Below are 27,921 nucleotides of genomic sequence, written 5' to 3'. Positions count from 1 at the left end.
GCCCAGTTCCATCAGATCTATACAACATGAAAGACAAGCAGGACCCTAAACCTTGGGGCCCTAGCTTTCTCTTCTGTCTGAAGAATCATAAGCAAGTTTGTTATAAAAAGCTGATGCTCTTGGCAGTCATGGGGTTCAGGACACGCCACCCCAAAACATGGCAGCTTGGCATACTGAATATTTTAAGCTGAAGCAATTTGAGACATGATATGTGCAGAAAAGTCTTTCTGCTTTTCCTCTAAGCATGTCATAAAACACTCATGCAAGAGGTGCCCTCCCTATATGTCCTTATCTCCAAGACACTGGGAGGAAGTGGAACAAATAGGCCTTTTTGTTTCCCCCAGTTTACTACACTCAGCTCATACCGTTTATCTTATCACATTTTTGCATGACTTTCCCCTCTTCATCAAACTTAGCACAAAAACATTCAGGTTTAACTGCTTCTTTGGGTCTTCATTTCCTTATGAGGTCTTCCATGTCACGTAAAACTTGTAATAAAAAATTTTCTATGCTTTTCTACCATTAATCAGTCTTTTGTCTCAAGGCCTTAGCTGAGAACTTAGAAAGGTAGAGGGAAAAGTTATTTTTCCTTCCCTACAGCAGCTTAGGGTTCTAAGGAAGAACAGGGAAGAGGGCACCAAAGGCTGAAGAAAAAGTTCATGGACCAACTTGATGGAGGTGCTTTCCAGAAGACTGAGAGAATGAAGTGTTTCCTCTGCAAGTACCTCCACTGAAGATTCCAGGGCTTTCCATGGATATGTTTGGGGACTGGATAATAGACTGATGGGGAGATGAAGCTGCTGCCAGTGAAGCCACTTGCCATCAAATGGCCATAGAAGTTGGGGCAAGGAGAAGCAAGAGTATTCCTCCTGGCCTCACAGACTTCTTTCTAGGACACCAAGAGGCCTCCAAAAGTTTGTGGAGCCCTAGGAAGAGCGGAGAGAAGTCCTAAAATAAAGGAACTAAAATTTTCCAAGAAATCTAGTAGGTGTCCAATTTGACTCCATTTTAAAAAATCAAAATCTATACCATTTTTATACCTTCAGGGTGAGATTGCAAATTATACCCATTACTGTATATTTTAATTGGCATACCGTGGCTCAAATTTCAACTGAGCATTCAAATAAATACAGTAACCAGACCATTAGGAGGACATTAATAAGAATGAGTTTTTAATTGCACCAAATAAAAGATCCTCTTTCCCATAATGATCTCTCATTCCTTTTAATCTTAATAAACACATAGAACTGGTTTATTTTACAGTTGGGTTCTGTAGAATAAATTATGAATGAGTGTTTTTCTCACACCACTGCCCTTCAAACAAGGTTTACTTAAGACCCATTCATCCTCCACCTGTATATTTCCTGCAAGTCCCATACTTGTAGGCATTACAGATTCATTTTCTTTTCTCTCTCTCTTTCATAGTACTGCCAGAATGTCTTGTTTTCTTGGAGAAATGAGAGAACGAAGTCAGCAATGTGAAAAGGACAGTTGGGATCTGAGGTTGAGTAGAACCCCTCGCCTTCATACATACGTATTACACAACCCCCTCACAACTCCCCTGCCAGGAACCAACTATGAGAAATGATAGCTTGGTTGGGGGGAGGGTGTTGCGAGGAGGAGATAGAGAATTCAAGTGACAGCAGCAAAGAGTCCTTGAGGATGCTGAGAGGGCCCGCAGACAGCTGCTGTGCAAAGAATATATCACACACACAGATGGTTATAATTATATGGATCAAAGTTGTTCTCCTTTATCCCCTTCTCTCCTTTCTACTCCTTACTGTTTGTTGCAGCCCAGCAACTCTTTCCGCATCCCATATATGAAGGGGGAGGGAAATAAGTTGAACAAGGCATTCTCAAATCGTGATCAGCTTCTGGATCTTCTTCAATTACAAGATTCTTTACACAGTCCCTGAGTGTCTGGGAGTTGTTCTGCATTTGTGCCAAGAGGAGCCCCTTGGTTAGGATACTCATTATTTGATGAACTTCAGGATCAGCCACAACTCATAGCTTCCCATCCTCAAGGTTGTCATGTCATTTGTTATTGATTGGCACATCCATCATTACTAATAATCATCTGCTGCTTCTTTATAGCTAGACCCCAAGTCTAGAGACTTCTGGAATACATCCAGGAGAATGGGTGAGCTCTAGATGAGAACACACTTCCTAGTCTTTCAGTGCTGGTGAAAGACTGCCTAGTCTTTCAGGCCGTTACACAACTCAACGTTTTGTGGGTTCTGTTGGATGGCTTGTTTATAACTTCAGCTTCATGGCCTGGGATGAGTGTCCTTTCTGAAAACATTCACTGCATTTATTCTTTCTTCCAAAGTCAAATTAGTATTGACATAAACTGGGCATTCTTGTTCCTCAGGATATTTTCTGTCTGCTAACAATTTTTTAATATATTGAGGATTGGTGTTCTGCCAAAATACATAATTTAGAAATGATGGCATTCATATTTATTTTCTTTGAAGTAGGAGTTACCAATTTGGGCATAAGCTTTTGTAATTTTTCAATAGTCCTCTTGGTTTTCGCCCTCACTTCAATGACGTTCTCACAAAGAACATCGAGCTTACTGTAATCTCTCTCTTTTCAAAATAAACTTCTGTTTGATAAACACATCATTTTGGTGAGTCCCAAAACCTTGGTTAAGTCACAATGCCTCAAGAATGTGATTGGGGCTGGCCGGGTGGCACAGTGGTTAAGTGGGCGTGTTCCACTTCAGTGGCCTGGGTTTCGCCAGTTCAGATCCCCGGTGCGGACATGGTACCCCTTGGCACGCCATGCTGTGGTAGGCATCCCACATATAAAGTAGAGGAAGATGGGCACGGATGTTAGCTCAGGGCCAGTCTTCCTCAGAAAAAAGAGGAGGATTGGCAGATGTTAGCTCAGGGCTAATCTTCCTTGGAAAAAAAGCCCAAAAATCCCACAAAAGAATGTGATTAACTCTTCTGTTTCCAACTCTTCTTCTTATAGTGCCTTTGCTTCTTTTTCTCAGGAACATCTTCTTCCATTAGATTTGGATCCATCTGTTTTGGGGTTGAGGCAAACGAAGTGTCTCAAATTCTTCCTCTTAATCCGTACTGTCCAGGTCTACTCTGAGAAAACACTGAGAGGTGTTCTGCTCTAAAGATCCTGTGATTTTTGTGTCCAGATCAGACCATTTACTGCACTCTCTCTATTAGTTCCTGGTAGGCAGGCTTCCCAACCAGTGATCTTGCTCTAGGCAGGGCAAAGCAAGCCTTTTCTGTAAAAAGCCAGAAAGTTAATATTTTAGGCTATGTGGGCCATACAATCTCTGCTGTAATGTCTCATTTCTGTCACTGTAGCATAAAAACAGCCATAGGACAATATGTAAATAAATAAATGTGGCTGGGTTCTCGTAAAACTGTATTACAAAAAATGTTTGGTAACCCTGATCATAGGGTCACTCTCCAAATTCTAGCACAGATTAGGCAGGCTGAGAGTTCATGAATTTCCTCTATCAGTCAAATCTCCATCTTCTGTGAATCCTCCTTGAGCTGGGAATACTTGCTTCCTGTCATAAATCCTCTGTCTTAGTTTGCTGGGGCTTCTGTAACAAAGTCCCACAAATTGGGCTTTACAATAAACAATAGAGATTTATGATGTCACAGTTCTGTGGGTAAAAGTCTAAAATTGAGGGGTTGGTAGGGTTTGTTCCTCTGAGACCTGGGAGGGAAGGATCTGTTCCGGGCTTCTCTGCTTGACTTGTACGTGGCCATCTTCATGTTCACAGGTGTTCTCCCTGCATGGCTCCGTGCCGGTCTCCAAATTTCCCCTTTTTAAATGTCACGTTGGATTAGCGCCCACCCTAAGACCTCGTGGTAACCTGATCACATCCATAAAGACTCCATCTCCCAATAAGGTCACATTCTGTGGTACTAGGGATTAGCACTTCAACATGTCAACTTTTAGGGAATGCAATTCAACACACAACACCCTCCTTAAGGGTTCACTTGGCTTCAAATGGCCTAAGAACTTGAGTATCAGCTTTCTGCAAATAGGCATCACCTCAATTAAGCCTAAGTCAACAGTTTTAAAGCCATTTGTCTGGAAGTCTCATCTCTTGTCAAAGTTTGTGATGTGATTTCTATAGAGCTCATGATTCCCTTGATTGCTTCTGAGTAACATTTTTTTTTAAATTTTTTTTTTTACTTTTTCCTTTTTCTCCCTAAAGCCCCCTGGTACATAGTTGTATATTTTTCATTGTGGGTCCTTCTTGTTGTGGTATGTGGGATGCTGCCTCAGCGTGGTTTGATGAGCAGTGCCATGTCCGCGCCCAGGATTCGAACCAACGAAACACTGGGCTGCCTGCAGCAGAGCGCGTGAACTTAACCACTCAGCCACGGGGCCAGCCCCGCTTCTGAGTAACATTTTAATGCACAGGAATGTCCATCATTCTAGACCTTATTAGCTTACGTTTTTAGTTTATTTATATGTTCCAAGTCTAACTGAGAAACCAGTTTCTTTTTTGCTTCTTAAATATAAATCAAAATTTTAACGTGACTTCAGATTCAAAGCTTCTCTCCATCTCCAGCTAGGGGCTAGTTTACTTCAGAAAATTGTAGTCTGGAACAAAAGAACCTGTCTATTGTAGTTTGTTTTGCCTGTTCCTCACTGCTGCAGCCTTTAATTCCTCCAATGGAGTGAGAAAATAAAGGTAAGCAAACTTTAATGTGGCTTTGATGCCTTTATATTAGTAGCTCTTTCCCTTATGACGTGCTTTTTTGTGGGTTCTTTAGAAATCCCTCTTCACTGGAGACCTCCAACCTCCAGTTGCCTGAAGTAGTCAATGCACACTTCAGCTGAGTCTTTTGATCCTACCCACTACCACCACCTCCCACTTCTTACAGTATATTTCCAGACTCTTTCTGCTGATGTTAGCATAATTCAACAAGCAGCCTTCTCAGGTAGCATCCTTTTGGAGTGATTTAAATTCTGCCACTTTTCACGGGGGTCACTTGACTCAAAGGATCATTTTCTGAAGCTCTCTCTTTGCAATAGGCCTAACACTTTCCTGCTCCCAGAGGCCCACCTTCGTTTTCCTCTGGCTAGAAAACCAACACTTTAATTTACCGATTTTGTTATGCACTTCCCATGATTATGATCTCTTCTAGTGCCCAGAAGCAAGAGGACAGAGTGCCAACAAAAGCAACCAGAGTTATCCTATATTCTTAAAACGATCCTTCCTCTGATTAGAGAAGGGTTTCCTTTCTCAGTGATTAAGGTACCTGTTCAGCTGCTGCTGTTATAACTGCCCCCACTGTCACAGGATTGACTGGTGGCTACCATGGAAGAGAACAGGAAAAAATGTGTCAGTTCAACAAGAAGATGTAACAATCCCAAATGTGAATGGAAGAAGAAGGACAAAAAGAAGGGAAAATCGCAAATGTGAATCCCAAATGTGGATGCATGTATCAACAGATGTATGTCAAAGATTTTATATGTCAAAGCAAGGATGGATAGAACTGAAGGGAGAGATGGATAAATCCACAATTAATGTTGAAGACTTCAACAGTCCTCTCTCATTAGTTGATATAATAAGTAAATTGAAATCAGATGGGATATGGAACTGAAAAACACCCTTCAAGCAAAAGAATGTAACTGACATTTATAGAACACTCCGGCAAACAGCAGAGTAAACATTCTTTTAAATGCACAAGCTGGGACGGCCCCGTGGCGGAGTGGTTAGGTTCGTGGGCTCCACTTTGGCGGCCCAGGGTTTCGCTGGTTCGGATTCTGGGCACAGACATGGCATCGCTCGTCAGGCCACACTAAGGTGGCGTCCCACATGTCACAACTAGAAGGATCCACAATTAAAATATACAACTAGGTACTGGGGGGATTTGGGGCGGAAAAAAATAAAATAACTGCACAAGCAAATAACAGTGGAATAAACATTCTTTTAAATCCACGTGGAGTGTTAACCAAGATAGACTGTTATCCTGGGTCGAAAACAAACTGAACAAATGTAAAAGAACTGAAACCATACAATGAATGTTTTGTGACCATAACAGAATTAAACTAGAGATCAGTAATAAAAAGAAAACTGAAAAATATCCAATACTTGGAAATTAAACAACACACTTCTGAATAAACATGGGACAAAGACGTCTTTGGGACCTATGGTTAGGTGAGGAGTTCTTTGATATGGCACCAAATGAACAATCCATAAAAGAAAAATATCAATATATTAGGCAACCTTGACATGAAAAACCATTATTCTGCGAATGAGAATTAAAAGATCAGCTACAAAAAAAAAAGATAAGCTACAAACGTTGAGAAAATATTTTCTTATTACTTATTTAACAAATGACTTGTATACTGAACATATAAAGAACTCAAAACACAACAATAAGAAAAACAACTCAATTTTAAAAATGGTCAAAAGATTTAAGACCTTTTTTTAAAGGTGATACATACATGAGCACATGAAACAATTAATACTCAAGTCCGTTAGCCATTAGGGAAATGTATATGAATACCAAAATAAGATATTACTACACACGTTGGCTAAAAAACAAAAGAAAAATAACAAAAATCTGACAATATCAACTGCTGGTAATGATGGGGGAAAAATAGACACTCCTATACATTGCTAGTAGGAATGCAAAATGCAAAATGGGACAGCCACTCTGGAAAAGAGTTTGGCAGTTCCTCATAAAGTTAAAAGCACATTTTCAGGATGACCCCCCAATCAACTTGTAGTATGCTAGAGCAGGGGTTGATATGTGCCAACTCCAGCTCATGGCCTGTTTCGTATGGCCTGCAAGCTCAGAATGTTTTCACATTTTTAAATGGAAGAAGAAGGACAAAAAGAAGAGAAAATGAAGGTATGTGGCCTGCGAAGAGTAAAATTTCTACTGTCTGACCTTTTGCAATACCAAATCAGTTTGATAAACAATCTATGTTCACACAAAATCCTGACATGAATGTTTACCGCAGCTATTCATAATCACCAAAACTGGACACAACTCAAAGGTCCTTTCTGGATGAATCGATAAACAACTGTGGTACATCCCTACAATAGAATACTATAAAGTAATAATAAAAAGGGACGTTATTGATACAAGTTTGGTGAATCTCAAAGACACCAGTCCCTAAAGACTGCATATAGTATATAATTCATTTTTTTTTCCCCACAGATTGGCACCTGAGCTAACAACTGTTGCCAATCTTTTTTTTTTCTGCTTTATCTCCCCAAATCCCCCTGGTACATAGTTGTATATCTTAGTTGCAGGTCCTCCTAGTTGTGGCATGTGGGACGCTGCCTCAACATGGCCTGATGAGTGATGCCATGTCCGTGCCCAGTATGCGAACCAGCGAAAGCCTGGGCCGCCGCAGCGGAGCGCGCGAACTTAACCACTCGGCCACAAGGCCGGCCGCAGTATATAATTCATTTTATATTACATTCTGGAAAAGGCAAACTATATCAATAGAAAAATAGATCAGTGGTTGCCAGAGGTTAGTGGTGTAGAAGAGGGATTGATTACAAAAGGTAAGTATGAAGTTTTTTTGGGGAGGCGATGAAACTGTTCTATATACTGATAGGAGATGTGTTTATATGATTCTACATAGGAGTTAAAACTGGTAGACTGTATACCAAAAAAAACCAGTTTTACAGAATGTAAATTTAAATGGTAATATTAATAATAAACTCTCCTAATGAACAAGTAATTTATTTTGTACTTCTGTCATTAGGTAAGAAAGGATTCCACCATTCTTTCCTAAGTTGGGGACAGGTTCTTAGATGGGTGGATGAGAGCAGATCGTAGGATGAAGTGGAAAAAAAAATTCAAGAAACATTGTGGTCCAGTAGCCTTCTGCTAAAGAGAAGGTTGAGCAGTAACAGGAGAATTAAAGAGAACAAGGGCCAATTTAACTGTGTCTGGCTTAAAGAACTGGACTATAGTATTAGTTTAAAAAAACATCATGGCAGAGTAGAAAAACATGTACGAGCTGTCTCCTTCAGACGGGTTAGCCCAGATACCTATGTTTGAGTCCTTGAACAAGTAACAGCTTGGAGTGGATTTTAGATGAAACTTGAAAGTAGATATTCAAATACTGGCTATAGAAATAGTGATCCACCCCAAGGGGAATAGCACCCGAACGGGATACAAGGCAGTTTTTCCAGGTGCTGAGAATGTTGTTTCTTGATTGAAGATCTTATTATACAGACATGCTCATATTGTAAAATTCAGAGCTGTGTGATTTGTGCATTTTGCTAAAGAAAAAGTCTGTTTTTCTCGTTACAGTTATTTAGAATGTAATGAGTGAAGACTTTTTTGTGTTGCTGTGTGCCTTATAAGATTAAGTTTCCTAGTGTTATCCTGAGGGAATATTGGTGTTATTTTTCTTTATAGGAATACGAGGCTGTGGTCCCAAAAATCTCCTTGGACTTTGAATATAATTCTGAGAAGAAGCTGTAGAAAAATATATGATCCCTACAGTCATTTGCATACCCTCCTTATATATTCTTGTCCAATTGTGAACCTAGTAGTCCTTTCTGGGATCTGGAATGGTGAGTGGGATAGCATGTGATGGAAGGACCCTCTGTATTTTGAGAATTTAAAAAGGAATACTCCACACACTTGAGGATCAAATTCCCTACGGAAAAGAGCTCACAAGGCCAGGTAAGATCAGACTTTGCCCCACGAAAGGTTAAAGTCTAAACTCTCCTAATAAAAATCTTTCTTTTTTTTTGAGGAAGATTAGCCCTGAACTAACATCTGCTGCCAAACCTCTCTTTTTGCTGAAGAAGACTGGCCCCGAGCTAACATCCATGCCTATCTTCCTCTAACTTTATATGTGGGGCACCTGCCACAGCATGGCTTGCCAATTGGTGCCATGTCTGTACCTGGGATCCGAACCAGTGAACCCTGGGCCGCCAAAGTGGAATGTGTGTACTTAACTGCTGCACCACCAGGCCAGTCCCTAAAAATCTTTCTTTTCCCAGTCCTTTGACCTCAGGCTGTGGCGGGTGTGGTAAGACATTGCCAGAAAGATGGGATGGTTGGGTGAAGACCAGATTTCTTCATGAAATCTCAATCTGAATCATATTGACCTTGAACACTGGGGCCAATAAATCTTTTAAGATTAAGCAAAGAACGTCTTTAGCAACTTACATTATTTTAGGGCCTTGGGTTCCCTGAGGTGAAAAAGGTGGAGGCAGACAATAGATCCAGTGTAGATGCTGGCTGGCCCTACATCACATTCACTTCTCTCTCTGTCTCGCTCTCTCACGACTTCTTTTTCTTAATGTAAAAGCATAGGCAACCCCTGTCTTCCTTAGACAAAGACATTCCTTTGTTCTAGTATTTCACTCCTTCAATTACTTCCAGAAAAATAGTTTTCCTCCTTGTCATTTCAATAAAGTTGTTAAAGTTAAAACTATTAATAAGGCTCTTCCTTTTTTTTTTTCTGAGGAAGATTGGCCCTGAGTTAACATCCGTGTACATCTTCCTCTACTTTGTATGTGGGACGCCTGCCACAGCATGGCTTGTCAAGCAGTGTGTAGGTCCACAGCGGGGATCAGAACCAACAAACCCCAGGCCACTGAAGCGGATCATGCTAACTTAACCACTGCACTACCAGGTGTACCCCAATAATGCTCTTTTAACTGCTAAAAGGAAAGGCCTATTGTAAACTCTCTGTGATGTGTGATGCTGACAAGTACTCCCATTTCCTTGAACCTATCTATTCACTTGGTTTGAGAACACCACATTTTCCTTGTTCCCTCTGTCTCTCTAGAGTTCTTCTTCCTCGTCAGTGCTTTAAATTTTGTTTTTACCAGCCTCTTTTAACTCTAGGTGAGATGCCTGGGTAATATCACCCCCACCCACAGCTTCAACTATTACCTAAATGCTGATGACTCAGCTTTTTATCTTCAAACTGAACTCAACTGCTAGCTGTGCCCTAAATTCATTCTAGTCGTCTTCTATACTAAGAGAGTTCATAGCTTTGCATGTGGCTTCCAATCACAAAAATGATGTTTTATACTCAGTCTTCTTTGCAGAGAGGTGAGGCCATGACCAGACAACTGGCCCATGGCAGGTAGGTAGATACGTAATGAGGCTACTTCTGGGAACATTTTTCAAGTGAGAGCACACATGCACTCTTTGTCTTTTCTTCTTTGACCCTACCTGCTTTCTACTGCTTGAAACATAATGGCCAACTTCCTGGACTCTGAGTTAAGGCCTCAAATGGCAGAGCAGCAAGAGAGAAAAAAACCTGAGTTCTCTTCAAATAAACAGTTCCCAAACAAGCTATTCATATCAGTAAATGTCACCACTATGTACCTAAGTCAAAAAGTTTGACTCCTACTATGTTTCTTCTACTTAACAGCTTATTCAATATATAATGCATTCAGGTTTATCCCATGAGTCTTTCAAATATTTCTTGAATCTCTTCTTTTTTCACCTTCAATGCATTTACTTGGATTTTCACAATTCCTTTTGGATCTTTGAAAAATATTTTAAATCGTTTCCTTAATTCTATTTTTGCTCCCTTCAAAATGATTCTACACTGTTGATGAAATGATATTTGTAACGTAAATACACAATTTTGTTGTTCCAAGCTTAAATATTTTCCACAGCTGTGTCTAAACTCTGCATACATTTCAAACGTTATAGAGTAGTTAATAAAAACCTCTCTAATTCTTCAGCCGTATTGCCAGTTGCCCACACCCACCTATTTTCTATTTATCCTATTATATCAATTATCTTCCTATCCTATTTACCCTATTATATACCCTACTATTTATTACTTACCCACACCCACTTATCTATGTGATATCTTTTGATCATGTAAAACTATTCCTAGAGGTCAAAGTAACTATGCTTTCTCTTCCTTGTGTCTTTGCAAATGCTGTTCCCCCTGAGGGATAAGACCTCATTGGTTGCCTCCACCCTACCTTATGCCTAGATGACTCCACTCATATGCAGAGAAATAAGACAGACTCTACTCTCAGGGAGCAGATAGTCTACTACAAAAGAAAAGATGACAAATAAGTCGACTAAATTGCAGAATACAAGCGCCACGAGAAGTTCAAAATGTCTGAAAAATTAAACTTTTACTGAGAAATCGTCTTAATTGTTTTTCTTATGGAAATTAGATATTTAAGTCATTATTAAAATCACATAGTCATAAATATAAGTCTTTTTAGAACTGGTTAAAGCCTTTATTTAACATAGTATTAGCTGTTTATTTAGTTAGTTGTTTTAGTTAGTTTAGTTAGTTAGTTAGTTGATGTTGAAAAGCGCACTTTCTCAGGCTGCATTCACTGACACCTCATACTTGTCACTGTCAGCCTCATGCTGGTTGAGTGAAGAGGCTCTGTGATGTTACACAGGAGCCCCGGAGATAAAGTCAAGCACGACAGTTTCCTATGCCCATTTTATCTGAGAGTATATCACAAATTCAGAGTAATAGTAGCTCTTGTTTGGACAGGATTAACTTTAACTTGCTAAAGTTGGTTGGCAATTGACTCATTTTTCCTGAATATGTGATAAAATTAAAGGAGGGAAATATTTGAGTGTGAAAGGAACAGTGATAGGAACACTGTTGAAATAACTTTCTAGGCCCAAGACGGAGCTGCTCCTGCGTAGGGTGCCACAACAGCAAACCCAAACTTGAATAACGTTCAGGTCCTTCTGAATGTTCCACTGGGCCAGGAATGCAGTATATTCAGTTAGCTAATCCCCAAATGCCAAGCCAACTCTACACTCTCTCTATATTTATTTCCTTGTTCCTTCTCACCCCAAACAAGTTTGACTACGCGGCCCCACCTATTCAGATGTTTTCTATTTTCTCTTCCTTGTTCTTTATTCTTTATCCTATAAAAGTTTCCTGCCTTCCACCCCGTTTTGTAGTTCTCTGGACCCTTGGAAATGGAGATTGGCCCCTTTATGAAGTGTTAAATAAAGTTTGTATCGCCTAAATTGTCTTCTTTAATCATTTCTAAACTATTTGCTTAAAAATATTATCCAAATACAACATACTGCTAAGGACATTCCTTGAGTTAATAATCTTATATACAGAGCAAAATAATAGCAATTTAGTAGATTACTAGCCATCTAGGGCTGGGGGTGGGAAAGGGGAGTGAAGAATGTTCTAAAATTGGATTGTGATGATAGTTGTGCAACTATATACACTTATTGAAAATTATTGAACTGTGCACTTAAAATAGTAAGTGAAATAAGTTAGACAGAGAAAGACAAATGCTGTATGCTACCACTTATATGTGCAATCTAAAAAAACCTGAACTCCTAGATACAAAGAACAGATTGATGGTTGCCAGAGGTGGGGACGGGCAGTAGGCAAAACTGGTGAAGGTGGTCAAAAGGTACAAACTTCCAGTTATAAGATGAATAAGTCCTGTGGATGCATTGTAGAACATGAAAAAAAAAGGTAGGTTTTATGGTGTGTGAATTATAACTCAATAGAGTAATTTTTATAATGTAATAGTTTTGAGTCAAAAGAACTGGGCCAGGAGTCACGAAATTTACAATCCATTTCTAGTCCTCTTGGCCATCTACATGGACTAGACAAATCCACTTAAAATCCCTTAGATATTTAATAGAAAGAGTTGATAAACCTGAGACTTACAAAAAGATAAATCAATTAAAAAATAAAGTTGATAGACATAAACTTCTTACATGAAGAGGAAATTAAGACAAAAAGCAAAGCAAATGACCAAGGAGTTTATTAAAAAAAAAAAATGTCCAACACTGACCCAAGAAACGCAAGTTCAAACAAGGAAGGAACAATTTTTGATTATCAAATGAACAAAGATTTTTAAAACTGTTAATACCCAGAGTTAGTAAAGCAACTGCCTTTATTTCTGGGGGACATGTAAAAGTAAATATAAATCTGGAAGGCAATTTGATACTTTGATACAAAGACCTTAAGAAGTTTGTCTTGAGTCTCTGCAACAGCAATATATCTTTTGGGACGACCCAATATGCTCTCAGAGATTTAGGTACAAGGATGTTGCAAACAGGAATATTTATAATTTCAAAAAATTTAGACAGATCCTTTCCCATATTTATGCCTTACATCCTTTCCTTCCTTTCGTCCTTCTTTTCTTCCTTTTTTCTTTCTTTTTCCGTGTGTGTGTGTGTGTGTGTATGTGTGTATGTGTGTGCGTACATGTGTGCGTGTGTTTTGTTTTTTTGGCTATGGGCCTCCAGAACAATGTTGAGCATAAAAGCCACACCAGCGTAGTAAAAATAATTTTGACCCTTTTTTCTAACAGTATTTCAGAAAGCATCTAGGAATAGAAGGAAACTTACTTATTCTGATAAAACTTTCTATTAGAAACCCAAAGAAAACATCATATTTGATGGCAAAATATCCAAAAATCTCAGGTTGTTTTATAGCCTTTCCTTAGGTTTTTTTTTGGTCTATATTCGGAGTCATAATCTTTTCATTTTTCCAAAACTTGTTTCTTTGTTTTTCATTATTTAGCATTGCTAAAGAACATTTGTTCTAGTCCTTTACAATAATTTGAGGTGCAATGTTGTTTTTAGATGCTCTTGGAAGGTCTTTTTTTAATTCTTTTTTTTTTTTTGAGGAAGATTAGCCTTGATCTAACATCCACTGCCAATCCTCCTCTTTTATGCTGAGGAAGATTGGCCCTGAGCTAACATCCTCTGTGCCCACCTTCCTCTACTTTATATGTGGGATGCCTGCCACTGCATGGCTTGATAAGCTGTGTGTAGGTCCACACCCAAGATCTGAACCAGGGAACCCCAGGCCTCTGAAGCAGAGTGCATGAACTTAATTGCTATGCTACCAGGCCAGCCCCTCTCGGAAGATTTTAATAAGAAAGGAAGTACTGGATTTGTGAGGAATTCTTGTCTTGTCAAAAAAAAAGAAGGAAATTTCAACACCATCTGCCCCTGAGCCTGGTGCTCTTGCACAGTGCAAACTTAAACAGCCACTGATCTCATCTTCACCTCTATATCCATGAGGTTCACTCCCTTACTTCATTCTCATCTCTGCTCAGACGTCATCTCATCAGTGTTTCCCTCCCAGACTGCCTTGGGTAAAACAGCACTATTCCCACTCTCCCAGCCATCACAACACTTAGAGCAGTACCTGAGAGTAGAGTATCTATTAAGTTGCTTGTAAATGTGTTTATTCTCTCCTTCCTCATACTAGCATACGTAACAACCTTGCTCTTCAGTTCACTGATAAACTGTTTCGAGAATAGTGTCTTGAACAGAGTAAATGCTTAAGGAATATTTGTTGAAAGGATGAACTGTCAGAGAGTAAGAAGCACCTAGAGTGAGAATAGTGGGAATAGTAGTTAATTGATCCAACTGTCTATGACACCATCCTAAAGTGATCTAGAACAGATGACTGGCTCCCCGCAAAACCTCCAATTTAGTACTTCTGAGGTGGGACTCAAGAACTTGTAAGTTCTAGTAAATTCACTGGTGATCCTCCTACAGCTGGTCAGGAGACCACACACTTTGACAATAACTAATTCAGAAGAACTCTTGGGGTTAATGAAGTAAATTTCAAAAAGAAAACCCAAACCATTCAAAACTGTATTTTTTGAACAAATGAAATTGTTAAATTCTTTATTCAATCAATTCATCCTCTTTCCCTTTACATTTCTTTAAGAATCAGCAATAACTTATTCAAGGTTGTTATTTTCTTTATATGTTTTCTATTGGATATCTAATTAGAACAAATTGTTACACCTATAATCAGGACACTAGAGTCAACTTTTAAGTATAATGAAGTGATTATATGTACAATGCTATCTTTACCTGGCTGCTGATTAAATTATCTCAATGCTTAGAATATTCCTGTGTTGACCTGGTATTCAAAATTCCTATTAAAGTTAAAAGTCTGTAATAAAAGAACAAAGAAATTAACATTTTGGCCCTGTTCTAGGTTCACTTAACATAATATTATTTTTGTCCTCAGAAAGACTCTAAACATTTTGAAGCAGTATTTGTCTTTTCCAGATGAGGAACTGTGGCTCTGAGAGGCCACTTGCTTCTCAAAATTCACACAACTAGAGAGTTAGAGGCAGGAATTCACAGCAATCTCAGGCCACAGTGCCTCCCAGGACAGACGCTATGAGTTTTGTCAGTTGTTTATGCCGCAGGACCATTGAGCTGGGACTGGGAGAGATGGATTGGAAAGCAAGTTTCAAAGCATGAGGGGGAAGGTGCAAAAGTAACTAACAAATACTTATTGAATGAAAGTGACTCAACATGAGGATGAAAGATATGTTAGTTAATGATTCTAGGTTCAATAATGGAAAAAGTAATAAATTCAAAATAGGATTTTAACTTTCTGTATACATGTTCATTTCAACAGTCTTTTGCTCCTGGAAATTCAGGGTTAGACCCTACCTCAATATCCCTAATTCTATTGTATAGAAGAAAGGCGTCATAAGAAAAGAAGGAGACAAAGAAAAAACTCCCTAATGCATCACGCCCAGTGTCCAGGAGGTAGTCATTGCTCATAAATGTGTGTCTAGATGTGTCCATTATTTAGCATCATTTCCCAAGACATCTCAGCCCAAGCTGCAGCCACAATTGTCCACTAGCCATTTTCTCTCCTCAGTGTTTCTGCCATGTTCTCTCTGTAATACTATCATCCAACCTCATTGAAAAATTTTGTTTGTATTTTTGTTTGTTTATTTTGTTGTGTCTGTTTCTCTTGTTACTCAGGAAAAGGAATAAAATAACATTTTTTAAATTCTGAGGAAATTATACCTTTAATAAGTGTCATAAAGTTCTAAAGCCCTGATTCCCGATTTATGCTTGTTGCGTTCTGAGAAGGCAGCTTTAAGCTCTGTGACTATCCAGGGTTCTGCTGTCATCTCTGAACTAGGAGTTGATCAAACTTCCCAGGCAGCCAGCCGGTAGGCTAGAGAGCACATTGGGGCAGAGCTGACTTGTCTCAAGTGGATTACAGGTATTTCAGAGGACTTCCGCGCTGTGTGCTGCCTGTCACTGGGCACCTTCCCTCCCATTGCGGCAAGAATAGCCCTAGACTTAACTTCATCATTTTTCGTACATTAATGGTTCTTCTTTCCCTTTAGACACAAATCAAAATGTGCTTTCATTCTAGATTCTAGAAAGACCTAGATTTTTCCTGTAATCTCAGATCACTTCACTATAGCCCCGTTTTATTTGATCTCATATAGCTGCCATTTTTATCGGTCTCCCTCAACTGATATTAAATAACTTTAAATTCGATGTAGGGCTTTCTCTTATTTCATCCTTCCATAATTCTACAGGGTGCTATCTTGTGTTACATAATAACATATAAGCCAATAAGACGGTTATGTGACCCACTCTCAACCTAAAATTATATTAGCTGATGCTCTTGGGTTATAAAAGTATCAAAAATTATAACTACCTCATTTAATCTGAAGAAAAATGGAAATTAGACTCTATTATAAAATATGTGAAACCCATTGTGGTGGATCAATTCCATTCAACCTGGTAAGCTTTTTCATTGATGTAAAATGGAGCAAAGCCAAATATGAAAAATTGTTTTATATTTTTATACTTCTGCTACCTATGTTTTGTTTTTCCTAAACAGGACATCCTCAAAACCAAGAAAAGAGTCAGCTTCCTGTATTATTTTTAAAAAAAGTGCAGTATGCATTTCTTAATCCTTGATTCTTTCTCTTTTTTTTTTTGGTAAGCCTAATACGTGTCATCTTTACTCACAGCACACAAAGATGGCTATTCACATAAAATTGCTCTTAGTATACCCAAGTCCCAAAATAATATTCCCTCTAACACAAATATCATGCTATTATAACTAGGTGCTACGAAATAAGGGATATTCTAATACTGTATTGAAAAGGAAGTGTTTTGAGCTCTAAGTGCTTAGAGAACAAGTAAATGCATCTACCTATAATTTTCAATCAGTCACTCTATTGTTCAGAGAAGTAGATGACAGTGTAAGAACCCTGTAAGTGTTTTATTCAGAAAAGGAGAGGAAACATAAAGAAGCTGAAACTAAGGTAGGCTGACAGGTTGATTTAGTAGTAGCAGGAACCTGCTGTTTTTCAGACACAACTGTAATGGCTCTATTATGTAACAGAACAATGACTTTCAAAGATTTATGATAAACACGTGCAGTAGCAAAAAGAAATTAATAAATTGATAAAAAAATAAAATCCTTTTCAGTATTCTTACTTGGAGGCAGATCCTGCATTTTGGGGATATAAAAATGCTCCCTGAAGTGCCTCAGCTCATCTTCCTCATCGAGGCGGAGGGCAACCCTCTCATCTGCTGGGTGACATTGAAGTTCAGATGCAATGCGTTGCACTGTGTCAGCTGGTAGCTCAAAGGGTGAGGGCTCCATCACAAGCTGTTCTCTAAAAGTGAAAAAAGATAATCTTGCCACCATCATGGTTTTCTGCAGAAAATTGGCCTTTTAGATAAAACGGCTTTTGTTTCAACTAAGATTCCCACCATCCCAACCTCAGGAATAATATAATTAACCAAACAGCATTAATCCCATGCCTGAGTTTTCCTCATGGGCAAAATAAAGAAAATAATAGTAACTTAGGGATATTGAAAGGACTAAATTAGGTAATGGTGGTCAGGACAGGGTAAATATTCAATATATGTTAGCTCTTTCTATTTTTTATTTTCTGGAAAATGGACCAAATTATCTACTTTCAAACATATATAACTTCATCAATTTTTTCTCTAGATGTCTTACTAGGAAGTAACAGTAAAGATGGTTTTGTGAAAAGGGTCGGAAAACAGTGCTCCACCTAGCTTGTTTTATTCCCTATCCCATCTCTACTATCCCACTGCCAATGTTTCTTGGATTATAGTTTTCAAAGTATGGACATAGACGGTAGAACCTTAAGAAATTCTTTATTGTGAATGAAAATATTGATGAAAAAGGTAACTTTACATTAAATTATGTTAATAATTTTTACCACATGAAGACCAAAGAGATCTACCTGCTGCTGATAATGAGAAACTTCTCTCTCACAAACACATATACCATTTTAAAACCAAGCTGAACCCTGTGGTGTTTCTTGAAACCACACTCTGCTCCCTTTAATCATCATTTAACATTTCCCACCTTTTTGGAAAGACAACTTAATTTTCTGAAGGAGGTAAATTACAATGAAGCTTTAAATATCTGTTTATAGACTTCACTCAAGTTTTACATTTGTTTATTTATATTTCCCAATGTTTTAGTTTTTTGAAATTGAGCAAGAGTAGCATTAAAAAAAATTTTCTTAGGCTAACTTTATTTACATATTTATACTTTTGCTGGCTCCACTCATACATTCCTCTGCTTATTTATTCTTTCAACAAATATTTATTGAGTACCCAGCATATAGCTCCAAGCACTGGTGGAACAGTAGTGTATAAGATAACGTACAAGTAGCGTCTTTTGTAGAGTTTACTCTTTAGTGGAAGAATGGAAAAATAATAATGCAATTTCAGATAGTTTGAAGAGCTGTGAGTAAACAGGGCAGAGGAATCAGATAAAGAGTCACTGGAATATGGTATAGCTCCCCTGGGTGGGAGGAGCCAAGTGCAACTCTCTGAGGCAGGGATATATGAGCATTTCTGAATCACGTTATGGAGTCAAGAACCTGAAGACCTGGACTTGGAGGAAGATGACAGCAAGTGATAAGGTCCTGAGGTAGAGATAGGCTTGGCCTGTTCAGCTAATGCACTAGGAGAGGTAGGGATGAAACTGAGAACAAAGAAGTTGAAAATTCTTCCCTAGAGGAAAAAAACTTTGAGATGAGCTTTGCTAACTGCAGCTGTGCATACTCAGCACAATCAACGGTTGTTCAAAATTAACCAGGTCTTTCTGTCCCTCCTTAGTATATGAGTGAGCTGTCTTTCCCAGGAAGTCAAGATCCAGCCTCACAGGCCAAATGCAGGCTAAAGATGAAAACTAACCAGACAAATCCAGACAATCAAAGGGAAAGAAATTTAGTCTTCAAGGCCAAATGCAGGCTAGTGGGAAGGTGGCAGCCAGCAAGGCCACATGCTCCCTCTCCCCTATATAAAACCCCAGGAGAAAACCCCTACCTTTTTCCCTTCAAGGAGGTGGATATGAGTTTTAACTCCCATCTCCTCGTCTCTCTGCCTTTCAATAATAAAAACCCCTTCCTTGCCACAAGCCTGGCATCCTATTTTCTTTTGGCCCCCCTTGTGTGGCAGGTAAATCAACCTGTGTTTGTGCTCGGTAACAGGGAGAGGGGAGGACTATGAGGTAAGAAAGGCAGAGACGGAAATTAATCACAAGGAACTTTAAAGACCAGAAAGGAGTTCAGATATTTTTCTAAGTTTTATGGAAAATCATTGGAGAGTCTTGAGTAGGAAAGTGATATGATGTGATTTTATATTAAATAAAAATCACTTTATCTGCTCACTGATGAGTTACAAGAGTTTAAAAAAAGAGGCAAATTAAGGCTATTTTAGCAGTTCAGAGAAAAATGATGGTGGATTAAATGTGCTGAGGGTAAAAGTAGAGAAGCATGTGGATTTATGATATATTTTGGAGAAAAAGTAGATTGATTGTCATCTCTGGCGAAGACAGGAAAGAAAGCAACTTTTAGTGCTGGGATTTGAGCAAATAGGTTAAAGGCAGTGAAATAAGAAATACCTCGGGAAAAATCCAGGTAGAAATATCAAGCTGGCAACTGAATACTTGTAATTCAGGGGAAAACTGGATCACAAGATATAAGTTTGATATTTTTCAACTCATAGACTGTACTTAAAGCCTAGGACTCCTGGGGACCAACCAAAACTAACAGAGATGAGGTTCTAAAGTCTCAAGTCAATCATCTTTCTTCTACTGCTCACTCTCCTTCCTCCCAACCCCAACCGATACACACAGTGTTAGGCAATAAAGAGTTGCATGTCTGAGTGTTGTATAATGCCAGGAAACACACATACTTCCTGCCCTCTAAACTTAAATTTTTCTGCTTATTTATTTGGTCTCTTGCTTTCTCAGTTGCCAATGGACTCCCCTGATGAGCCATCCTTTATATTCCCAGATAGGGACACTGGGCATGTTTTTTAGCTTTGATACCAATAATGGCTTCCAATTGCTACAATCCGTGCTTTTGTACAAAAGTCAATGATTTCAACGTTGATGCTGATGGTTCTCTCAATATCTGACCATACTCAATTATTATTTGTTCTCTTCATGAAATTTTCTCTCTCTGTGATTTTTCTCAAGGCATTCCCTTTCCCTAAAATGTTCTACTTTCCCTTCTAATATTCAGATCCAAGTCACCCTTCAAAGCCCTAGCTCAAATGTCACCTTTTCTTAATAAGACCTGTCATGATGTCTCAGCTAAAAGTAGTCTTTCCACCTCTGAACACCTGTAACACTTATGAGCATACCTCTTATGATAAGCAACACATTCGGCTAGGTACTATATTTATTTAGATCCATATGTGGATGGAAAAGACCATCTTGCTTGTCTTGCTTACAGCTTGATTCTACATGGGTCCACACCTATAGCTTTCTGATGAAGAAATCTGCTTTTTGAATAAGATGACTGTGTCTTTACCACTTGACATTATCAATTGCCTGGTCAAAGTGGATTAGTTCTCTTCTGGACACTTGACCCACTAAGGGCAGTCACTGATCTGTGAGTGACTTGCTGTGAAAGCTTTAGCCAAACAGTCATGATGGTGTTTAGCTGAGCATATAATCAAATTCTTTCAGGAATCTGACCTGTGAGATAGAGTTAGTCATTCAGTTAGATACAAGAACAAAAATCTAAAAGAATCATAGAGAGAAGTGATAAAATGGTAGAGTCTAGGAGTATTGTCATGAGTGACTCATTTTTCAGAGTCAGACAGAATCACTGACTGCTAAGGCATGAAGCGATTCCAGCAGCAAGTAAGAATCACTTAGTTACGCCATGGCTGGGGGTGGAACAGCTATGGCTCCTGAAAGGGTGACAGGACAAGCCAGTCTGGAGAGTCACGAAATCCTTTCATGGAACAAACTATGTGCAAGGCCTGGGAGGCTGCCTGCTTGACTGTTAAAGAATCCCAACAGCTGTTTTTCTGCCTATCAAATATGTCTTTACTATAAACCTATTACTTATGATAGCTTGAGTGATTTGCTGGTCTCCCTTACTGAACTGCAGTCTACCTGGGGGCCTGATCTTGTTTATCTTTGTAGACACCCCATTCCTGAGCAGTGCCTTCTAGATAGAGTATTCCACCTGAATGGTAACTGAGTAAGAATATACAAAATAGCTTTGTGAATTATTTGACATGATTAATGATGTGTTACTAGAGGGATACCCTCCTCACTCCAACCATGTGGGAAAGAATTAGAGGAACATTTTCAGTAAGACTTAGAAACAAGAGAGCTTGCCTTGTATTTGGGACTTTCTTTGGAGAATCAGTGCTTGGAGAGTTCATTGGGCAGACTCTAAACTCTCAATGGGTTACGTAAATAAATATACAGATTAGTTTGCTGCCATCATAGTCCCAGTAAAATCCAACTTTCTTTCTTTAAAAAAAAAGTTACATTAACTCAACCTCTTTATATTTGTTTCCTATTTAATCCTTGTAGAAATCCTTATTAAAATGAGAATCATTTTCCGCCATTTCAAGACCAAACTTGAATCGACAGAGTAGAAACACAAATGGGATAGAAGGATCACTATGTTCACTATTTGGGACAGTACCCTGCCTGAGGAACTGAGTCAACTGTGCTACTCTTTGACAGGGCATGTGGGTGGAATGTGCAGAGCAGAATTCCTGGCCTGAGTCTTCAACCTCTTACGTTATTTTCCTTTCTTCTTGCTTCCTGATTTTTCTCAATGTTTTTTTTTTGGCTTATCCCTTCTTTCCCCTTCATTTCTTTCTTCAGTCTGTACTCAGCCTGCAAAGCACCACAACGTATGAATCCATCTGCTCTTTTTGATCAATCATTCCAGTCCAGACCCAGCCAGGCAAAGGTTGAAGTGGCAGGTTCCACGTTGGGCCTGTCACAGTCCAGGTGTTACAACCTCTCCTACATTGATAGTGAGATGTTTCGAGAACAGCACACCTGGTCTCACACTGCCAACATGCATAGCCTTCAACAGAGTAAACACAATCCTCAAGGCCCATGACAACACAATGCCCTCATCCCAAGGAAGCAATTTATTAACTCATAATAACTGCTACTTAATTCTGTATTCACTCCACTAGCTAGGGCAATTAGTGCTGCGAAAGCCATAATTTCATGCTTTGTTTAAGTTTATCATTTGCAAGTAAGTTGACATGCTCTTATTTTGAAATAAATAAATTCAATGCAACTTGAAACACTCCAAATTTTATGTGTCACATATTTAGTGATAATTTTATTAAGAAGTTGGGCATATACACATACAGTTTTAGGCAAGTCACCTAAACTTTCTGTGTGACGTTACATAAAGCTAACAAATTCTACTTTCTTCAGAGGATCATGGTAGGATCAAATGAAACTACTTAAGTAAATTCCTTTATAAAGAGATAAAAGATATGTTCATAATATCTTTTACTATTAGTACCTTGTGATGGAAATTGCCATTTTACCCTCAATTTAGCTTTTGAAATTTTGTAAATTGTGTTTCCACAGTTTTATTTATACAGCTTAAACTTTAAAGCTAAATCCTTTATAATCATAAAAACTGATTGTTTTTATGGAATCGCAGCATTCAGGATCTCCTAGTCATGCGCGGGTCTAAAGTTAAATAGTTAAATGAATGATTATGAGTACTTAATGGTTGGCTAATCTTTACACAGTTTCAGGTTTCCCATCTGAAACGTGCAAAATAACACATGTGAGTTCAAAGTTTAGAACCTAATATGTTAATTATAAAGAAAACGTGCAGCTTTTCATTGAGAAAGAAAGAAATGTTATTTAATCTATGTGCACAGCAACGTTCTTTAAATGTATGATTGAGAAATGGTGACATCACTGTCACAACTGCACATTTCATATTTAGGATTATATGAATTACATGTTCAGCTTCACATTAATAAGATCAATGCATTTGCTCCAAACTTACAACCTAAATAACACCTCACCCTCCTCAAAATAAAAGCAGACAAGACAAAAAAAAACCTGTTTTAGCTATATAAAAAAAAGTGTATCAACGTTCCATTCTTAGGCAAATATTTCAGAAAATGAAAGGGGAAGAAACCTTGCTCAAGAAATAGACATTTTCACTTCTCTAAACAAATATCTAAGATGACTAATAGCACCATTTGACAATTAGACTTACCAGAAAACAAAGGACTTAACGCTTATATTAAGGATCTGAATTTTGATCTAATCTTACCATTCAAACTCAAGTAACTACAGGATTAACTTTAATTATTGAAATGTAACCATAGGTTAGTAGATAGATTGCAGTGTACTATTGACATCGATTCTATTTCACTATATTGGTAAAGCTCTCTTCATTTAACCCCAAATTTTATAGGTGGGAGCCATTAGGGGGTTGTGCCATTTTGGTGAAGATAATTTGGAGAAGAAGAAAAGAAGAAACCGGCAGAAGAAACCCCTAAAGCACTGTGACAAGCATACCAGCAGAGAATTTTCCTTTGGACAAATAACTGAGTGTCTATTTGTGCGCAGAGTGTGTATCAGTGTCCCAAGGCTTACCGGCTAGGATCCTGATGAGGTCCACAGCTCTCAGTCCTGTTTTAAAAAAAAACCTCTCAAGAGTTCCTTGTATAATTATAGGCCAGACCTCAGGGTGAGAAATTCAAGGCACTCATTTTCAGCCTCCATCCTGCGGGGAATTTGTGGACTAACTTTAGTTCCTCCCACCCTGACTGATCGGATTACACGTCTCCAGTCACTGACAAACAGCTAAGTAAACAAAATGCTGCTCTTGCTCTCTGTTCCAAACACTAGAGGCTCTGCCCAGGCACTCTCGCCTAAGCAGCCCTGCCCTTTAGACTCAGGTAAACCCTTCCCTGCCCTCCCTCTAGTTAGATGCTACAATCATCCTTATAGAGTAAGTAGTATATCCTTATTTCTCTGTGAGCTCAACCAACGAGTTTTCTCAGGGGGTAAATTCCAAAATTTGCATTTCTTCCTAGCTTTGGGCTCTGGAATACACTAAGCACTGGAGAAAAATTCTTTCCCAACTCGGGCGGTAAGGGAAACTTGGATTTTGAGGCAGTACCCTGCTGTCAAAGGCGTTGTGAGTTTCCACTCTGAAGGCAGAGTTTGACATTTAATGGATGAACGTTTTTGTCAAAAATTTAACATAGGCTCTCAATTCTAGAATATAACTTATTGCTCAAAAGCTGAGTTTGAAAAAGTCCTAGATCATGAATCTAGATGGGTAACAAGTCAATCCAGGAAGAAAGAGTGAGAGTTCCAAGATAAAGTGGAAAGCAGCCTGGGAACTTCATAAATGCAAATTGTTCCTTTAAGCCTGTGGGCTGTCTATTGTTTGACCTCCATTATCTCTTTATGTTTATTCTGGAGTGAGGTCTTTTGGTGAATGTCCTTTTAGGTACAAAAACCAAGAGCAAAAAGTTTTAGAGGAAAAGCCAAAAATAGAGACTGAGCTGGAATAACTGAATCACTTTTGTTCACCTCTGCCACGTTGAGCTCCCACGACACAGCAGGAAAGCATTATTTGACTTGGCCCTGTCTGCCATGCATTTGCTATATAACCCTGGGCAATTCAGCTAACCTGTGCGGAGGCTCCATATCCCTTCCATCAAATACACACAAAAGTACCTTCCTCACAAGATAACAGAGATATAAACCAATGTATGTAGAACACCAGTGTATGGAAATACATAAGACAATAAGTGATACATTTTTTTTTTAAATTAACCAGACCAACAGTACTGCCCTCCATTCTCCAAAAGAGGGGAACAAAACACATGAAATTACATTAATACAAATAACTGAACAGTGGAAAGAAAATATGTTTCATCTCATCAATCCTATGCTTACAATAATCCCATAGTGTAAGTAGAATATCCTCATTTTATGAAGTTGAAGAATAAAATTTTGAATCTAGTCAGGGTGTCTCAAAATTTGTACCTTTCTTTTTTCTGTTTTGCTTATTCCTCATACTGTAAGAACTTTACACCATTTGCTGGGTTCTTTTACTTTTTTTTTTTTTTGAGGAAGATTAGCCCTGAGCTAACTGCTGCCAATCCTCCTGTTTTTGCTGAGGAAGACTGGCCCCAAGCTAACATCTGTGCCCATCTTCCTCTACTTTATATGTGGGATGCCTGCCATAGCATGGCTTGCCAAGAGGTGCCATGTCTGCACTCGGGATCCGAACTGGCAAACCCCAGGCCGCCAAAGCAGAACGTGGAACTTAACCGCTGTGCCACCAGGCCGGCCACCCATTTGCTAGGTTCTAATATTCAGGAAGGGAGCCTGAGGGTGGAGTCTGTGTCATTTTTGGTTGGAGAATCACACACAGTCCTTGAACTAGTGACTATGGATATAGAGATAGAGATGGACAGACACATCAGGGGCTTGCTTTCATGATGCTTCTTCAAAAATCTTTTGAATAATAGTGTAAAAGCCATTCCATCAAAATATTATCTTAGAAATTGTTGGTTAACACAGCCACTTTTAAAGAACCTGCTTGGAGGTCTAAGCTCCACTCCTATTTCTTATATTTTGCAAATCTCTCTCTTTTTAAATTTGTTACTCTCATTCATTTTAAAAAAAATATTAAGCATATTCTTTGCACCAGGCATAAAGCTAAATGCTAGTGATATAATGGTGAGCAAAATCTTTATAATATTAACATAAACCCCTAAAAATATAAAGAGATTGTGAGAGAGCAAATCATGGGTGGAGTGATGAAAGCAAGATCCACTTCAGGGCCAGAGTGGAGGGACAAGAGAGAAAAGGGTGAGCTTGCGTTCCTTCTGATAACTAGATGACAAGCCATAGGATATACTGGAGTATATGAGGAAGCCATTTGGGTTAAAACTAATTCGGCCTGACCTTGTTTTTCCAAAAGGGCCTGAAGTGGACTGTTGAGCATGCACTGTACATCTCCTTTAAATATTACTATGTCCCAAAGACAAGAAAGATGCCTTTAGAGATAGGGATGTAACTTCCCCTCATATCAGATTTCTTTAAGGGTGAGCATCTCTTCCTAGGAACTAAGGATTAATAAGTGACCTGCTGTGCTCACCTTGTAACCGCCAACCTGCCGACCACCAATCTGTTGTGCCAGAGCAATCTCGTGACTATTGTAAAGGGACCTTCCTGCCATATGTAATGTATGCTCTTTATTCCAAAACAGTGTATAACCACTCTGTCCACCCCATTTCTTTGGTGCCCTTCCTTCCTTGCGGAATGAAGGCCCCAGGCTAGTGCTCAGATATGACATAATAAACTCACCCCAATTTTGATTTATAGATTGAATATGGATTATTTACATCGACACATCTTGATGTAGTCATGGCAGAATTTCAGAGAAACCCACCAAAGCCCACCTGTAATCTACACTGAACCAGTGTTCGGTACCAATAGGAGCCCACTGAGCCCCCCTGGATAATTGTATTCTTCAGGTAACCCTGGTTAGTTCTCCTGAAACCCAGACCTCGTTACTTTGATGATCCAGAGTTTATATGAGCTATTTCAAACCTTAAGACCAGGTGTCTTAGGGGAGACCAGTACATACCCTAGGTAGGGGGGGAATTCCTAGGAAAGAGAAATCTAGGGGGAATTTCCTGGGCCTGGGGAGCCTAGGGGGAACTTTGGAGTGAATGGGGCAGGCTGACCTTTTTGATTTGGCCTTAAATTGGAAAGAATCGTGCTTATAAAGTCTAAACAAACTGCTTGATACAGAAATGAAAGTCTGCACTTGTTCAGCTCTGTAGAGAAGGGATACCAGCTCCTTACACTGTCCCTAGAAATTTTTCAGACTTTAAAGTAAAAGGGAACTAAAAGAGAAGTGGGAAGTCAAACTTCTAAAGGCCAACCAGCTCTAGCTTCTGCTAGGAACTCCAGCTGGCTTCATGCGGAAACTTGCAAGTGCTTAATGAAATAAGGATAGCTGTAAATGGCTGGCAAGATAACCTGGGGTAATTTCAAATTACAGTGGCCACTTGGGCCTCCTTTTTTTTTTTTTTTGTGAGGAAGATTCGCCCTGAATTAACATCTGTTGCCAATCCTCCTCTTGTTTTGCTTGAGGGAGATTATCCCTGAGCTAACATCTTTGCCAATCTTCCCCTGCTTCGTGCGTAGGATGCTTCCATAGCATGGCTGATGAGAGGTGTAGGTCCGAACCTGCGACCCGAACCCGTGAACCCAAGGTCACTGAAGATGAACACGTGGCACTTTAACTTCTTGGCCACAGGGCCATCTCCTGTGGGGCTCCTTTTAAGAGCTAGACAGAGAAATTTTTAAAGAGTCAAGCTCACCAACTTCTGGTACAATTGCTCAAACTAAAGGTTCTGGAAGCTGTAAATATTTACAAAGAACAGCAAAAAAAAACCATCTTACCAAACTTTTTTCATGTCCTGAGGACTTTGGCTTTAATAATAGTCAGGCTGGAGGTCCCAAAATATGGTCTGACACAATGCAGTTGCACCCCATTTTGTGGTCAGGCGGAAACGTAGGTTGCACTCCAATTGTGGCTAGGGGTCATACCAAATTGCCACCAGCCTCAGGGGAGTTAGGTTGGCCATCAGAAGGAGTGTGCTGATTAGATAAAATCATTTAAGAAGGTCACTTAAAATCAAAAACTTCAACATTCTAAAATAACCTTTTTGAAAGTTTTGTTGCAAAAAAGTTAATAGAAAATTAAGTTATAAAAGGTCCTAAAGGAAAATATATTAGGCCATGACTTTACAGACACCCCCGTAATCTACTTGCCAAGTTAATGAGACTCTGAGACATTTTCTCAGAAACTGCTATGTTAAC

The 27,921-nt window shown here is 39.0% G+C and overlaps 1 protein-coding gene across 2 annotated transcripts in view; it reads right to left on the bottom strand.

Moving 5' to 3' along the window:
* KYNU (kynureninase) overlaps positions 1-27,621 on the bottom strand; it is a 108,480-nt gene extending 80,859 nt beyond the window's left edge. Inside the window, exons 1-2 of one of the 2 annotated variants that reach the window (XM_046659629.1) lie at positions 27,502-27,621; positions 17,202-17,383 (exon numbers count right to left, since the gene is read on the bottom strand). In XM_046659629.1, coding sequence (XP_046515585.1) covers positions 17,202-17,370 — 169 coding nt within the window. In that variant the 5' untranslated portion in view covers positions 17,371-17,383; positions 27,502-27,621. Of the gene's footprint in view, positions 1-17,201; positions 17,384-23,658; positions 23,816-27,501 lie in introns of those variants that run through there. The other variant, XM_046659628.1, reaches the window with a different exon arrangement.
* Between the last annotated feature and the right edge of the window lie 300 nt (positions 27,622-27,921).

The sequence above is a fragment of the Equus quagga genome, chromosome 4 (assembly GCF_021613505.1).
Source record: "Equus quagga isolate Etosha38 chromosome 4, UCLA_HA_Equagga_1.0, whole genome shotgun sequence".
Lineage (NCBI taxonomy): Eukaryota > Metazoa > Chordata > Mammalia > Perissodactyla > Equidae > Equus > Equus quagga.
The sequence above is the reverse complement of the archived record's forward strand: the minus strand, read 5'-3'. Positions and strand labels throughout refer to the sequence as shown.